The 17,845-nt window shown below is 34.1% G+C and overlaps 1 protein-coding gene across 9 annotated transcripts in view; it reads right to left on the bottom strand.

Moving 5' to 3' along the window:
- The window catches only part of LOC123522822 (long-chain-fatty-acid--CoA ligase ACSBG2-like), a 72,871-nt gene that overhangs the window by 23,265 nt on the left and 31,761 nt on the right, over positions 1-17,845 (bottom strand). For 5 of the 9 annotated variants that reach the window (XM_053549585.1, XM_053549583.1, XM_053549586.1 and 2 more), the window contains exons 3-4: positions 8,559-8,603; positions 1,428-1,654 (exon numbers count right to left, since the gene is read on the bottom strand). In XM_053549585.1, coding sequence (XP_053405560.1) covers positions 1,428-1,654; positions 8,559-8,603 — 272 coding nt within the window. Of the gene's footprint in view, positions 1-1,427; positions 1,655-2,594; positions 2,965-3,211; positions 3,406-8,558; positions 8,604-15,100; positions 15,251-17,845 lie in introns of those variants that run through there. The other 4 variants (XM_053549588.1, XM_053549590.1, XM_053549589.1 and 1 more) reach the window with 4 other exon arrangements.

The raw sequence follows: 17,845 nt of genomic DNA on the forward strand, positions 1-17,845 counted from the left end.
AGAGTGATCCCAAAATTGTTAGGGGTCATCTACTCTGCATGAGCAATCATCCTATGAAGTTTCAACATTCTGGGTCAAGTGGTTCTCAAGTTACTGACCGGAAATGGTTTTCAATGTTCAGGCCCCTGTGACCTTGACCTTTAATGGAGTGACCCCAAAATCAATAGGGGTCATCTACTTTGCATGTACAATCATCCCATGAAGTTTCAACATTCTGGGTCAAGTGGTTCTCTAGTTATTGATCGGAAATGGTTTTCCATGTTCAGGCCCCTGTGACCTTGACCTTTGATGGAGTGACCCCAAAATCAATAGGGGTCATCTACTCTTCATGATCAATCATCCTATGAAGTTTCAACATTCTGGGTCAAGTGGTTCTCTAGTTATTGATCGGAAATGGTTTTCAATGTTCAGGCCCCTGTGACCTTGACCTTTGACGGAGTGACCCCAAAATCAATAGGGGTCATCTACTCTTCATGGCCAATCATCCTATGAAGTTTCAACATTCTGGGTCAAGTGGTTCTCTAGTTATTGATCGGAAATGGTTTTCAATGTTCAGGCCCCTGTGACCTTGACCTTTGACGGAGTGACCCCAAAAACAATAGGGGTCGTCTACTACAGCAGCCCTACAACCCTATGAAGTTTGAAGGTTCTAGGTCAAATGGTTCTCCAGTTATTGCTCGGAAACGAAGTGTGACGTACGGACGGACGGACGGACGGAAGGACGGACGGACGGACAGGGCAAAAACAATATGTCTCCTTGGGGAGACATAATAATTACGTTAAAACCATTTAACATACTTGAAATAAACTGAAATTTTTGTTCTGCATCCAAGACTGAAATATCTTTCACTCATGAAAATTACCACACACATGATAATTATGGTGTTAACTTGGCGAAAGAAATTTTGATCCTGCATCCTCTATATATCTGCTGATTTGACAGAAAATCTGTTAGAAACTGCTTGAGATCTGAAACATCCCATCAACACATGATTGATGATAATTATAAACAAACATGTTATTTTTAGGTAGACCAGACTACATTTTGTTATTAATAGCAATTTTATTATTATTGAATCACACTTAGTAACACCTATCCCTTGAAGTAATTATATTCTCAACACACATACAACTCTTGAAATTTTAACTTCCTCATCAACATTCCATTTTACATTTCCAATTAGTATGTAATAGACTGTACATCACTGTTGTACAAAAACAATATATTGAACTATCATGAAGGGAACAAAATGATTTTTATACATATTTAAGTTGTATTTATCAACAAACATTTTTTCTTGCACTCTTCTGGAAGAAGACTTATCAGAAACAAATAGTAAATTTCTACGCTGTACCTATTAAGACAAACGAGACTTGCCGGTTCCCAGGTACCCCTCGCAGCCCAATCCTAACAATCATGACGTTACCTTTTTTTTCTCTGACTGTATCCCCATAACTAGTTGGTCTGTCCGGATTTCCATTTTCCATTCGGATTGAGGTAGCGACGACTGGCACTGAACTATTATTCCCCATATTGTCACCTTTACCGAATGTTATATCAATATCTCCGGCTGCAGCAGCATCAGTAGGTGTGACGATCACTTCTGACGTTTGGTCTCCTTGAGGTTTCACATTCTCGGCAGATTTTGCATCACTGAAAACATAATTTTACACTTGCATGACTAATAAAAACATAATTTATACGAAAAAAGAAGGATCCATTTTCATACATACTGAAACTACATACGCTGCATTATAATTCTAATTGAGCCTCACTATAAGAAAACCAACATATTGCATTAATCGTGGCCTCAACGCGAAACTAGTCTATGTGTATATAGAAATAGAAGCAGATAGACTAGTTTTGCATTGAGGCCACGATTTGCAACATCCTCGCAGTCTGGTTATGGTTAGCATCCATGCTGTCCGCTTATGGTTTCTCTAATTGCAATAAGCTTTGAAAGCGAACAGCATGGATCCTGACCAGACTGTGTGTATGCACAGTGTGCATCAATGCTGGTTGCAAATGCACTATGTTGGTTTTCTCATGGTGCGGCTCAAATATTTGTGTTTTAGTTTTTGTAAGTTATTATTTATTTTTAACTGAAATAGTATTTTTTTACCACACTTACTTAAAATATTTACAATTTCATGTACTTTTTAAAATTTCTTTTCAGATAATATCTAAATCTGATTATGCTAGTCTGGTTTGACCTCTAGTTAAACTTTAATATTTATTTTATCTAATGCTCCCACTTTCATTAATAATGATTCATGCATTAATACAACAACAAAATTTCACAAACTTTAAAAATGATACTAACAATACAATTTTAGGAGTCGAATTCTCATGAATTCAGTTGTGTTAATCTATGAAATTAAAGTCTGAAAGGACAAATAAATCTCACACTTGTTTTATCTTTGAATTTCAAAATTTATAGTGAATTCATGTCCTTAAAAAAATTGCAGTTTTGCCCAAAAATATAAATTTTGATACAGGTCAACTACATTACTACATCAAATAATTTTACATTATAATAAGGTAAAAAAAAAATATGGTGAAAATTGAAAAAAAAAAAATGTGTAAAACTTACTGAAAAGAAAAAGAAGCCCTCACTTTTGTTTATAATACAGGTATCCAGTGAATTCTTGGTACTTGAAACACTTAAATCTTACTGTATTTCTACTTTATAATAACACTTCAACAGATATCCACAAATAAACTTTTCGAGATACAAGATAAACAGAATATTGTAATACATGTAGTACCAACTACAAGATTACACCAACGTGAAAACCTTCACTTATTCAATGCATTTGGATAAGTACAGTAATTGCTTAATTATTTTTATCAACAATTAGCCTAAGGATACATGAATTAAACAATCTAGTTACTGACCTATTTTATTGTCAAAATTTGATATTGTTAACATTTTCAGTGATTAATTCAAATTTTAAATGACACTGTCCGAATTTGTTTTCAAGTTTACACCTTGTGCAGACAGACCCCCATTCCCCAGGTAAATTTATAATCATCATAAAATTTAAAGATCTAGTCAAGCATTTAACCTTTAGCCTGTAATTATCAATATAATCTAAAATAATTCATTTGCAACTGAACACCCTAACTTTCACAATTTATTTGTATTTTCAACCTGCATGAGCAATTATCATGAAAATGACTGTGCTTAAAATCAATATACCTGTTCACCTGTATGACAGTATCAAAGCTTTAAAACATGTGAAACTGGAACAAGAAACTCATGCAAATTCCGGGTAAAATCATGCAACACCATAGGAAAATCATGCAATTCTTTAGAAAATCTGTAGGTTCTGAATCACAATTCCTAACTCCAAAGAGAATCTGTTCAAAAATCCAACAACACACTTAAAACAAACATGTCTGCCATAAACTACCAGTAAACAATGAAAATATCTGATAGGAAGCCATCTGTACTACTTTCAGTCATCAATAATTGAATTACAGCGTTTTCGCTCCCCTTTTTTAGCCAATCAATAACAACAACACTTTGAAGAAAAGCCAATAGTATTTTAATAAATAATTATACACGGTAGTTTGTACTTTACTAACCCGAGGACATTAATAGTAGGTACTACTCTCGAACAGTATTTTTAACAATAACATGTTAAATGTAATTATAGAGAAAAGGGGAATCGGGTAGTGAAACCATTATCCGTGACAAAATAGTTGTACTACTTTTGAATCGTATTGACTATAAAAGATCCTTATTTACCATGAAGTAAACCCTGAATTACCAATAAAGACATAATCGACTTTACCGATAATATTTCGTTATCGTTCTCTTTTTATAAATAGTATAATGTAGTTATTAAAGGTGGTCAATCACATTAAGAAATATTTTATGATATTTTTCACGTTTCATATATTCAGCGTTTGATTCAGAGATTTATTTTACGGAACAAAAGACCCATTACACAGGGTCTGATCCCTACCAGAAATGTACATTTTATTGTTTTTATAAAAATTCATAATTATGCCCTTCTATATAAAAATATTGAAATACTGCGTTTTGCTTTTGATTTAGGCATAGGAAATAGAGATCAATATAATTGCACCTTTACTAATCCTACCAGGTGTTCTGTATTACAAAAGTGCTTCTATTGTGACATTTTGATGCAAGCAAAACTGTATTATCTGCACTATTATTTACATACTGGTACTTCATTTTATTATTGGCTTGTTAAAAGTTATTTTTTTACCATATGTAAGTTGACAAAATCATAGGAACCATGTCTTGAGGGGTAAATCAAACTAAAATGAATAAATCCTAAATAATTTTGTTGTGCAAAAAAGTATGATATTGTGTCTAATACAGTTTTCATTTTCCACTCGATTGTATAATTGCAAGGGAAGTAAACTAATAGATCTCTACTTATAAGTGCTAGCCCAAGGCAAGAGTTGTCATTCTTTGTGGATCACAACTTTAAATTAAAAATTAAAACTTCTGTTATTGATATTAACAAAACTATCATAAACTTCACATTTGTGAAATCATTTTTGGTTATTTCAAGGACTTGGAAATCAATTTCTAGACTTTATTTAATGTAATACTATCATTGAAATTTTTAGGGTCTATGTCTATTTGATTTCAATATAATTTCTCTAATTACATTTGCATTTGATGGATAATGGGATGTTTCAACAATTTGAACTGAAGGGGAAGTTTTGAAACAGTGTGTCAGGATCATATTTATAGCTTCCAAATTAATCTATTTTCAATTTATCCTGGTTAGTTTAAACAATATTTTATTCATATTATATTTACAACATGAAACCTACTAAATAAAAGCATGGAGGATTGAGTAGAAAGCTAATCTATCCTGGTTGCAACAAAGATAGGCAAAATAGTTAATGTTAATTTACTGACTAATTTTACAAACTTGTCGAATCTGTAATGACTTTTGGCTAAATGTACAATCTTTAACAAATATAATATACAACACTTCTTAAAGTTATATAATTTCCAAGGCAAAGTAAGTTTATCAAACTAAATGCTTAATTATGAGTAAATAACTCTTGCTACGAAAATCACATATTAAAATATACCTTTAGTGAAAATCTAACATGTATTACGCACTAGTAGCCCATAAGTAAACTTTACTAACATATTTTAAGTGCTGATAGTCCATAAATACCCTGTAAGTACATTCCATATATAACCAGATTTTACAATTTGAAAAAAAAACAACACTAAATGCCCTAATCAGATAACTATTGTCCGTAAGTATTGACCTGGCACTCATTAATCTTCGCCAATATTTTCGGGCGTTTTCGTTATTTTACGTGATATTCGTGTCCTGAAAATATTTAGATTTATCAAAATAATCAATTTAGAGAACCAACGGCACAGTGGTGAAGTGGTAAGCTCTCCGACTTGGAAACACGTTACCATGGGTTCGAATTCTTTTCTAACCATTTTTTGAAATATGATTCCTTGTGTTTGTATTTGAATCTATGATTATATATTTTTTCATGAAACATTGCATTTTGCATCGATAAAAATATACTTGAATTGTCCGTTGAATGAATGAATGAATGAATGCTTGTCCGGTCCTGAAGATTTTAAACGACATTTTGTATAACTGTTTTATGTATGTAGAAGAACGGTAATCAACAGTAGAGTATTTCGTTGATAAATCATGATGTGTGACAAGTTTCCGTCTTTTACAGATAAAATAAAAAAAAATTAAATTGGGCAGACAGAGGGCTCGAACACTCAACCCTGAGTTTACTGGCAAAACGCTTTGTCCGCACAGCTATATCTGCACATGATACATGACGGTATATAATTGGCTTTTCAATTGTTATATCGTAGTTTGGGTTCGGACACCGAAAATTAATTTACGGAAACATACGGAATATTCATGAGTGCCAGGTCAATACTTACGGACAATACCTTAAACGCTGATAATTAACCTATGTACAGGATGATCCACCAAATCCTTAATTAACAGGGTTTTTGGTAAATTTCAATTTAATCTTTCCAGATCCAGATTTAAGTTACACATCATTCTATATAGTTCTACAGGAATGGTAGCAAGAACCTTTTAAAGTGTTTACACAACTTATAAAATAATGTCAATTTTGATGGCCAAAACTGTATTTTACCTTGTGTAAAATTCTGGCATGTGAAAAGTTTCATTTGTTTAACATTTTTAATTTTTTTATGTGAAAAAGTTGTTTTTATGCCAACTAAGACTATCATGAAAGTTCTATATATTACAATATATAAACAGATAATGCCGACATTAAATTTCAAACTTTTCGGTGTCCAAAATACTGGGTGAAAATTACAATGGAAAATACTCTTTCAAAACTATTTTTTGTTTCACATTAAATTCCAAACTAATCAGGACAATTAAAAATAAAGATCTATTATCACCTGGAATGCTCTTTTTATTATGATGTTTAATAAGAATTGTATTGTCTTTAAAATTTATTTAAAGAGAAATCCAGGAAAATTCTTGTTACAGAAAATGCAGATCAAACAATAGTCTTGTTTTTATGATATGAAATTAGAGCAAGGGGAACAAATCTTAACTTTTGTTCAAGTTCTATATACTTATTGTCCTCCTTACATAAAGGCTTTCGCCATAAGTCTGTTGGCGGCAAGTGAATTTTGCCTTTGCGACCACTGCAGACCAAGATCAGCCTGCACATCCATGCAGGCTGATCATGGTCTGCACTTTTTCGCTATTCAGTCAGTACATTTTCAGTGAACTCTCCTTTGAATAATAAGTGGTGCTGCCCAAATTGAGATGTATCACGTACTCCATTTTAGAAATTCAGCAGGGTAAAGGTTACAATAAAAGCTTTTTTTTCATTTTCTGGTCAATTTTTTTTTCCCACCGTATTACACTGATCATCTGATGCCCCATCACTGACATTGTGCAGTCTACAAAATAAACTGATAATGTCAATGTAGAATCTGACAACGCTGATTACTCAAACTTCAGAATATATTAATACAGAAATACATTCTGTATGCCCATAGGCAGAATGTCAAGCCCACTAGTATATTTGGCCTCTAAGTGTGACCTTGACCTTAGACATAGGGACCTGGTTCTTGCGCATGACACTCTGTCTCATAATGGTGAACATTCATGCCAAGATACATTAAGATCCCACAATGCATGAAGAAGAAATGCTCTGGACAAACTTTAATTTGACCTTTGATCCTAACTGTGATCATGGCTTTTGAGATAGGAACATGGGTTTTGAGCACGACACTCCTTCTCATTGAGGTAAACATTCAAGTCAAATATAAACAAGATTGGTCCAGGCAATGCCATGTCAAAGTTATGGTCCATACAAAATTGGACGGATGCACGGACGCATGCACACACATACACCGACCCGCCAAAAGTGACGACTATGTCGAGCGCAACGCAGGTGGGCTCTACAAAAATGACGCAAATAGAAAAGATTGGGTCATGTGCTTGATTTTCTGCTGGATTGTTTTGAGAAAAAAAAAAACTAGGACTTCAAACAAGCTTTCATAATGGGAGTCTATATGGAAAATTTACAATTTTGATAACATTTTTGCAATTAGAATTTTTTCTATAATTTGGATTGTCATGAAACTTCACACAGTTGTCAATTAACATTATGGGCTATAATTTGGTGAAATAAAATGTATAGGTCCATGTCCTTGTTTTGAGATATTTGTCCATAATTAACAAGATTTGCATATTCCAAGTTGAGTTAAGAAGAAAATTTAGAATTTATATTTAACATGTCAAAACTTTTCAAAATCACATTTTATCTTTGGAAAAATAGTAACATTGTCGTTTTAATAAATTTACTCTTTAGTTGCCATTAATGCATACAATAATTTTCATTTCTGGATGTAGATTCCTTGCGCTATTCTACATTATCTGGATAAATAACGTTATGCCATGCGGCCATATCTTCCAGTTTACCAAACCTGCAGAATCACCTTAAACCTAGAATGTTGGAACATGTTTCAAACAAGCTTGTCTGTTAACATCATCTTCTACTGATATAAAACAAAAGAAGAAGAGTCGCAAGGGCTCTAACTTACTCGTCTGACCGTGACCTTTTGACCTTGCTTCTGACAGTCTGATGATCAACCGTGAAATGGTTCATGAGACAACCTTGTTTTAAGCTTTTTTTCCTATTTCGGCTCCTAAACATACAGGACCATATGAGCAAACTTGTAAACGGTCCATTTCAAGAATGCTTTGACCAATTTTGATAAACTCTGATAAATACCTATCAAGCATACCAAAGACCGAACCCTCCCTCAGCTTAAACTCTTGGGTCAGGTGAGCCAAAAATTCCAAAAAAAAAAAAAATTAATAAAAAATTATAAAATGCACAAAATGCATAAAACTGTTTTAATAGGATCTAACAGCAGGAAATAAATGTGCATAAAGATACAAATCAGCCAGTTTGCATTCCTTTATTAAAAGCTTTCCAGTTTTATTACAACTTGCAGCCATACCTGTATTTACACATCAATCATGTTCTTCAATCATGAAATTCAAAATACCTGCTCCCAATGATGTCTGTCTGTATTCTCTTCAGTAATTTCTCCCTAAATAACAGACACTGCTGTTGTACTGAGATTCAATAGTTTTACCAACAAGCCTTCAATTTTTGCAAAGATACTGGCAATATTCAAGGTGTTCTTTTTTTTCTACTAATTATCAAAAAGCTGTTTAAGTCTCAGTCACATTACACGGTATAGCGTTAACAGACATTCAAAGTATAACAAAATTTTCAATCCATTTGTGTCTGTTCGCATACGTTTTTTTATCTGTTTCTCATGCTGCGCCTGTGTTCCTTGTCCGGCGATGTTTGTTCCATCCAATGGAAGGTTTTGAGCATGTTCAAAATTTGGAACGTACATCACTAAACAAAGTTGTCCGTTAGATGTAAGGTAGCAATGCGCTTGTATGCGTTTTGTTTGTCACTCGTGCGTTCCCTATTCTGTACTTTTCCGGTTCGCATCCGTTCTTGTCTGGTGGACCTTATTTATGACCAGACTACTACCGGACATGCAACGGATATAACGTATGTTCAACGAACGATAACTAACAAGAATGTTTTGTCAGTTTCTCATGCGTTGCGCTTCTGTTTTATGCATTACAAGTCCGTTATTAGTACGGAGATATCCTTTAACTGAACATTATTTGTCCTGTATATGTGCGTTAATCTAGCAGTCATCGTGCGTTTAATGCGCCCCATACACCGAGCAGCAGTGGGGGATGCCTTCCATCACCGGATAACTTTTTGCAGCAACTTTTTTTCTATACGTTTGGCATCCGTTATTGCTATACGGTGTAGTGTGACTGAAACATTAACTAGAACTGTCACAGGAGTGACTCATACCCCCACCATACGGTCTTGTCACAGAAGAATGGCAACCATAAGGAATCTTAAAAATACTTTGGAGTACTTCATCCTGGGCTTCCACATATAAGTAATACTAGTATAATACTAGTATAGTAATACTAGTAAATATATTAAATCTCTAATATTAGAGATACACTAAAAGTGAATACAAAAAAGTGTCTTACCGACCCATGTTACCACGGAAAAATGTTTTTATTTTTACATAGGACTTATAATAAAAAAGTTAGAAAAATACCTAAAATATTGAAAATCTAAAAATAGGATTTCTAAAAATAGACTAATTCCTGGAATTTAAGGGGAAGAAACTCAGTACAAAGGTTAAAAAAAGGTTACTTCCCTTTGGCTCTAAGCCAATCAGAATGAGATATAGTGAAAATACATCAAAATTAACCTTAAATTCTAGGTAAAAGGGGACACAATTCAAGAAAAATAGTGTCAGAGTTATGCACCTTGTGTCACATGATGTGGGTGATGAGGTGGAACATCTATTTTAAGTCTGAATCAAATCCATTCAGTAGTAATTGAGATATAGTGAAAATACATCAAAATTAACCTTAAATTCTAAGTAAAAAGGGGCATAATTCATGAAAAATTGGTGTCAGAGTTATGCACCTTGTGTCACATGATGTGGGTGATGAGGTGGAACATCTATTTTAAGTTTGAATCAAATCCATTTTGTAATAATTGAGATATAGTGAAAATACATCAAAATCAACCTTAAATTTAAAGTAAAAGGGGACATAATTCATAAAAATTTTATGTCAGAGTTAAGCACCTTATGTCACATCATCTGGGTGATGAGGTGGAACAACTATTTTAAGTTTGAATCAAATCCTTTTAGTAATAACTGAGATATAGTGAAAATACAACAAAATTAACCTTAAATTTTAAGTAAAAGGGGACATAATTCATGAAAACTTGGTGTAAGAGTTATGCACCTTGTGTCACATGATGTGGGCACATGATGTGGGCACATGATGTGGGTGATGAGGTGGAACATCTATTTTAAGTTTGAATCAAATCCATTCAGTAGTAACTGAGATAAAGTGAAAATACATCAAAATCAACCTTAAATTCTAAGTAAAAAGGGGCATAATTCATAAAAAAAATGGTGTCAGAGTTATGCACCTTATGTCACATGATGTGGGTGATGAGGTGGAACATCTATTTTAACCCTTAACCTGCTATATTTCTATAATGGACTGGTCCATCTTTCAATTTGGACAGTACCACTTATTACTCAAAGGGGTTTTCACTGAAAATTTACTGACTGAATAGCGAACAGTGCAGACCATGATCAGACTGCACAGATGTGCAGGCTGATCTTGGTCTGCACTGGTCGCAAAGGCAGAATCATCTGCCGCCAGCAGGCTAAGGGTTAAGTTTGAATCAAATCCATTTAGTAATAACTGAGATATAGTGAAAATACAACAAAATTAACCTTAAATTCTAAGTAAAAGGGGACATAATTCATGAAAACTTGGTGTCAAGAGTTATGCACCTTGTGTCACATGATGTGGGTGATAAGGTGGAACATGTATTTTAAGTTTGAATCAAATCCATTTGGTAATAACTGAGATAATAGATTTCGGGACGCGACGGGACGCGACAAAACTGACTCCTATATACCCCCCTCAAACATGTTTGGTGGGGGTATAACTACAGTATCAACATTACTGGCCAGTCTTCAGACTATTAACAAATTTAGCACTTCAAAAGTAAGTTTTAAGTTGGGTTCATATTTCAGAAACATGGCTAGAGATAAGCTGCTATTTAATCTGAGGAACTGTTTGGGAAGGATATAGACATATGTCCACTTTCAGTTAAATTCGGTCCTATTTTACAACTTTCAAAAGTTCTCTAGTCAAGAAATGCCTTACCTCTGCAGATAAACCTGCATACATAAGAAGTTTAACCAATTTTTTTGAAATAAGGACTTAAATTTGTTACAGAGAGTAAAAACTAAACTCACCCCCTGTCTTCGTTTCATGGAAGCATTTTTAGAGGGTGATGTTTCTCAGAACAGATTATTCTTCTTATATGTAACATAACATGTCAATATTTTTCTATCTTTGACAAGAAGACATGTCATATTAAACGAGCATATATGGTTTTCATATCATTGAAATGCTCGAAAGTGCTGAAAAATGAGGTCTGAATATTTTATTGTTTATATCAAATAAAGAAGGAACTGAAATGGTATAATGTACAGTCCGTGTCTGATAACTTCGGAGTGACTATTTGGACGAGTCCAAGTCAGGAGGGTAATCGATAATTATCATTAATCTAAGTAAACACTTTTATATTATACTACTAACTGAACCGCTTACTTCGAAGTAGAAGATTAGTACAGGTCTAGAGCGTTAGCCTTACATGTGCGATTCTTTTATATTTCCATTGTCGCGTTGGTTCGAATCCCACCGTGATTTATACTTTTTTAAATCCTTGCGTTTTTACGTTTTAATTACATTTTTTTTCAAAGACAATTGAAAATATTCAATATGCAGTAATACAGCACTACGGTATACAATAACGAACTGAAATATGAAAAAAATGATGATGCTTGAAATAACCTTCAAACTGATATTTTGTAGTATGCATTAAGCATCATTCTTATACGGTACAGTGTTTCTCTTTGCAAAAAATACGAGGACGCCTCGGACATGTTGACTACACTAATACTGGCAATATACCAGAGAGGAATTTAACCTGCACGAAATTTCCGAGTGTTTTCGTGACTATGCATTCATAATACGATGTGTTTACACAAAGCTGATACTTGGTCCCCTTTAAACAGAAATTAATTCAATAATATTTCTATCTAAATCAATAAAAATATATTCCAGGAGAAATGAATGATTATGGTGGTTACCCTGAAAGAGAAACCAAAAAAAAAAAAACAAAAAAAAAAAAAAAAAACAACAAAAAAACAAGAGGACCATGATGGTCCTGAATCGCTCACCTCTTCCCACATGACCCAGTTTTGAGTATGACGTCGGTTTTTCTATTATTTGATATAGTGACCTAGTTTTTGAGCTCATGTGACCCAGTTTTGAACTTGACCTAGATATTATCAAGATAAAAATTCTGACCAATTTTCATGAAGATCCATTGAAAAATATGGTCTCTAGGTTTTTCTATTATTTGACCTATTGACCTAGTTTTCGAAGGTACGTGACCCTGTTTTGAACTTTATCTAGATATCATCAAGGTGAACATTCTCACTAATTTTCATGAAGATCTCATGAAAAATATGGCCTCTAGAGAGGTCACAAGGTTTTTCTATTTTTATACCTACTGGCCTAGTTTTTGACCGCACATGACCCAGTTTCGAAACTGACCTAGATATCATCAAGGTGAATATTCAGATCAATTTTCATGAAGATCCATTGAAAAATATGGCCTCTAGAGAGGTCAAAAGATTTTAATAATTTTAGACCTACTGACCTAGTTTTTGACCACAGTTGACTCAGTTTCAAACTTGACCTAGATATCATCAAGATGAACATTCAGACCAACTTTCATACAGATCCCATGAAAAGTATGGCCTCTAGAGAGCTCACAAGGTTTTTTATTATTTGACCTACTGACCTAGTTTTTTATGGCACGTGACCCAGTTTCAAACTTGACCTAGATATCACCAAGGTGAACATTCTGACCAATTTTTATGGAGATCCATTCACAAGTATGGCCTCTAGAGAGGTCACAAGGTTTTTCTATTTTTAGACCTACTGACCTAGTTTTTGACCGCACATGACCCTGTTTCGAACTTGACCTAGATATCATCAAGATGAACATTCAGACCAATTTTCATACAGATCCAATGAAAAATATGGCCTTTAGAGAGGTCACAAGGTTTTTCTATTATTTGACCTACTGACCTAGTTTTTCAAGGCACGTGACCCACTTTCGAACTTGACCTAGATATCACCAAGGTGAACGTTCTGACCAATTTTCATGAAGATGTCATGAAATATATGGCCTCTAGAGAGGTCACAAGGTTTTTCTATTTTTAGACCTACTGACCTAGTTTTTGACAGCACGTGACCCAGTTTCGAATCTGACCTAGATATTATCAAGATGAACATTCAGACCAATTTTCATACAGATCCAATGAAAAATATGGCCTTTAGAGAGGTCACAAGGTTTTTCTAATATTTGACCTACTGACCTAGTTTTTGATGGCACGTGACCGAGTTTCGAAACTGACCTAGATATCATCAAGGTGAATGTTCTGACCAATTTTCATGAAGATCTTGTGAAATATATGGCCTCTAGAGAGGTCACAAGGTTTTTCTATTTTTAGACCTACTGACCTAGTTTTTGAAGGCACGTGACCCAGTTTCGAACTTGACCTAGATATCATCAAGATGAACATTCTGACCAACTTTCATAAAGATCCCATGAAAAATGTGACCTCTAGAGTGGTCACAAGGTTTTTCTATTTTTAGACCTACTGACCTAGTTTTTGACCGCACGTGACCCAGTTTCGAACCTGACCTAGATATCATCAAGACAAACATTCTGATTAACTTTCATGAAGATCCCATGAAAAATGTGACCTCTAGAGTGGTCACAAGGTTTTTCTATTTTTAGACCTACTGACCTAGTTTTTGACCGCACGTGACCCAGTTTCGAACTTGACCTAGATATCATCAAGATGAACATTCTGACCAATTTTCATAAAGATCCCATGAAAAATGTGACCTCTAGAGTGGTCACAAGCAAAAGTTTACGGACGGACGGACGGACGCACGCACGGACTGACGGACGGACGACGGACGACGGACACCGCGCGATCACAAAAGCTCACCTTGTCACTTTGTGACAGGTGAGCTAACAACAATACTCTCCTCGATTCGAACCTACGGCCCGCAATATTCGATATTTCAAAGACTAATGCTTAACCACTGAGCTACCGGGACTGACAGACGTGTTGCCATAATATACCCAATATTATTGTTTATGTAAGCTGCTTTACCTATTTTGTTAGTTCTGTAAGTCCAGAAAACATAAACAAACGTGACGTCACTCCGAAGTTATCATACACGGACTGTAACCACTAACAGATACTAAAATATGCTTCAGACCCTATGTTTTGAAAGATGGACAAGTTCATTATAGAAATTTAGGAGGGTAAGGGTTAAACAAGAGCGTCAAGATGGCCCCCGGTCGCTCACCTGAGAAACATACCATAACAGTGTAAACATTTTTGACCTAGCGATTTCATGGAAACAAATATTCTGACCAATTTTTATTAAGATTGGATCAAAAATGTGGTCTCTTAAGTGTAAACAAGTATTTTCTTCATGGGAATTTTAATTGTTCGTTGGGATTAAATTTCATGAAAATGACTCAACCACGAAAAATAGTCCCCCACGAATATTAATGATTTCACAGTACTGCCCTAATTGAATGATGGACCAGTCCATTTTCAATTTAGCAGGGTAAAAGTTCATTAAGTCATATGAAGACCTTTCAGCTTCTGATGGGGTGGAGAGAGCCCAGGTACCCCTCCTGCATTCGTTCAGTTGCAAGCGGGCACCTTGATAAAACCCCAGAGCAAGAGAGCTTAAACACATGAAAAATTTCAACATCCAAAAAAGGTTTTAAATACAAAACAGAAAAGAGCTCCCTTAAAGACCACTTATCATTGTTAATACAACAAAAATATACCTCATGGCTATTACATTGGTCCAGAAAAAAGGAAAATATATATTCCATAATTTGTAAATATGTTTTGGTTTACACTGTCACTTAATACAAATCTTGCGTCAATGTACCATTGAAGGATACACAACGCAATAATATTCAACCTGGTTTTGTTCCAGTCCAGAAATTTTTATGTACTTTTAGTTTGGTCAATGACACAAGATATCGTATTTTGATAGTCAAACTTCTATATTGGATTTCATGAAATAATAAACATAAAAACCTTTGTACTTTTAAAGTAACTTTGAAAATGATCCTATGACACTCTAGTTTTAGGGGAAATATGGTAACGATATAGGCTTTTTGTTTGAATACAGAATATATAGACTGAGTATATAATGACATACTCCCCTTTTCTCTGGCAGTTTGTACATGTAGGCCCATCAAACCCACGCTGTTTCTTTTTACTTATCAAACAAGTAGTTTTTAGATACTAAATTTTATAAAGGAAACAAATCGGGGAAAATACAACACTGATGATACTGCAGCTGAAAAAGATCTATCAATGATTATGATAATGGAGAAGCATCTCATAATTCTTATCTAAAATTACAAAAACTATAATACTGAACAAGAGATGTCTAATGACAGTGTGGTTTACTGTTTGAAGCCCTTCCACTTAATACTAGCTTACATACAAACGCTTTAGCAAAATTTTCTATGTTGAAAAAGGGGCACAATTTTGCTAAAATATAAGCCAGAGTTATGAAACCTGCCAAGCGAGGTCATCCCATGACGTCAAAGATTTGTAGAGAACTAAAAATCTGGTCAAGTAATTCCTGAGAAACATGTTTACATGTAAAACTGTCACAAAATTTCTATGATAAGAAAGGGACATAATTTTCACAAAATAAAAGCTAGAGTTATGTAACTTGCCTCATGAGGTCATCTTATAATGCCAAAGTCAAGTGTTAAGTTTGAAAGCATTTGGCAAAGTTCTTACTTAGAAAATCGTTACCTGCTTACATGCAATTTACATGCTTAAATTAACCTGAAATTCTAAGTTTAAAACTGGCATAATTTTGATGTAACAAAAGCTAGAGTTATGTAACTGTAATGAACAAAGAATGACAACTATGATATCAGAATTCTTTGACCTACACATATGCTGAACGTCATTACTGGTCCACAACATACAACGGGTGAAATTCTATGTAATGCTTAATAAAGCTCATATCATTTTTTTGTGTAAAAATACCTTTATTCTTTGTAAAAGGTTAAAAGTAAATAAATCCATGACATCAAAAATTTCACAATATTTGTGCAATTAAAATGTTTATATTTTTATAATACTCACTATAAAATGAAGCTGTGAACTATAAAACCTTTGCAGCATAAATTATCTTGAATAAAATGAGATCAATCCATTAAAAGTTGACAATCATTTATAACATCTATCACAGCGCAACAAAAATACCAGAAAACCATTCAACCTGGCAAAAAAACATCTTGACAAATACATTTAACATTTAAGATGATTTTATTTACAGTTTTTATGCTGGGAGTATAGGCTGATATTTAAAGCTATTATCATAATATATATATATATTACTGTAAAATCATTATTATTAGTATGGGAATTAATTTTTGAAGATTGTGTGGTTGCATCAATCTATGCAATTAAATCCAAACCAACAAAATTATTTTTTTTTTTTTTTACAATTTGTAGTCAACAAATTAATGCACCAAAGACACTGACTGTAGAATATTTGTAATGATAACATGGTGATTCCCGTGCAAACGCAAAGACGCATCCATTTCATGATCATAGATAAAATGAGCCGTGCCATGGGAAAACCAACATAGTGGGTTTGCGACCAGCACGGATCCAGACCAGCCTGCGCATCCGCGCAGTCTGGTCAGGATCCATGCTGTTCGCTAACAGTTTCTCCAATTCCAATAGACTTTATAAGCGAACAGCATGGATCCTGACCAGACTGCACGGATGTGCAGGCTGGTCTGGATCCATGCTGGTCGCAAAACCACTATGTTGGTTTTCTCATGGCACGGCTCAAATAACAATTTGTTTTGCTTGTTCAATTCTTGACTAGTAAATATCAGTATTTGTTTCATTTGAACTGTCCAATAAGTATATAGCAAAATAACTCAGTCTGGTGAAATGCAGATAAACAGCAAATCATCAAATCATTTCGTAAGAGTTTGAATCCTCATGAAAATTTTTTTTTTCCACATATTCATTTGTTTCGATTTTTTCCCATCCATTTTCAATTCTGTTTTCTTTCTTTGCTAGTTTATATTTACAAAACATATATTCATTACTCACTTTTTATTTATATATTTAGTATATGCATTTATCACATTCAATGTGATATAATTAAACTTAAGATTTTCTCATCTATATATCTCATATACTTCATATATCAACTTCAGATGTTTCTCTGTTGTTGTGTCATAGATGGAATCTATTTCTATGCAAAAACAAAAGTAAAACAAGGAACTGCATTCAATAAACGCTTGATGCCCCCGGTGGCATCCTTATCGATACAAAGCAACCTAAGTCTAAAACGAGGTCAAGTTCAAGGTCAAGGTCAAACTGAGGTCAGGTGATGTCTGAAGATGAGGAATGCTCACAGGTTACATCTGCAATTCTGCATTAGTATCAAGTCATTCTAATTAGGGGTATTGATGCTAGACAAAACGGTCCAATTTGGTTAACCTCGTACGGACGGACGCATGAACGAATGGACA

The sequence above is a fragment of the Mercenaria mercenaria genome, chromosome 8 (genome assembly GCF_021730395.1).
Source record: "Mercenaria mercenaria strain notata chromosome 8, MADL_Memer_1, whole genome shotgun sequence".
In the NCBI taxonomy this organism is placed as follows: Eukaryota; Metazoa; Mollusca; class Bivalvia; order Venerida; family Veneridae; genus Mercenaria; species Mercenaria mercenaria.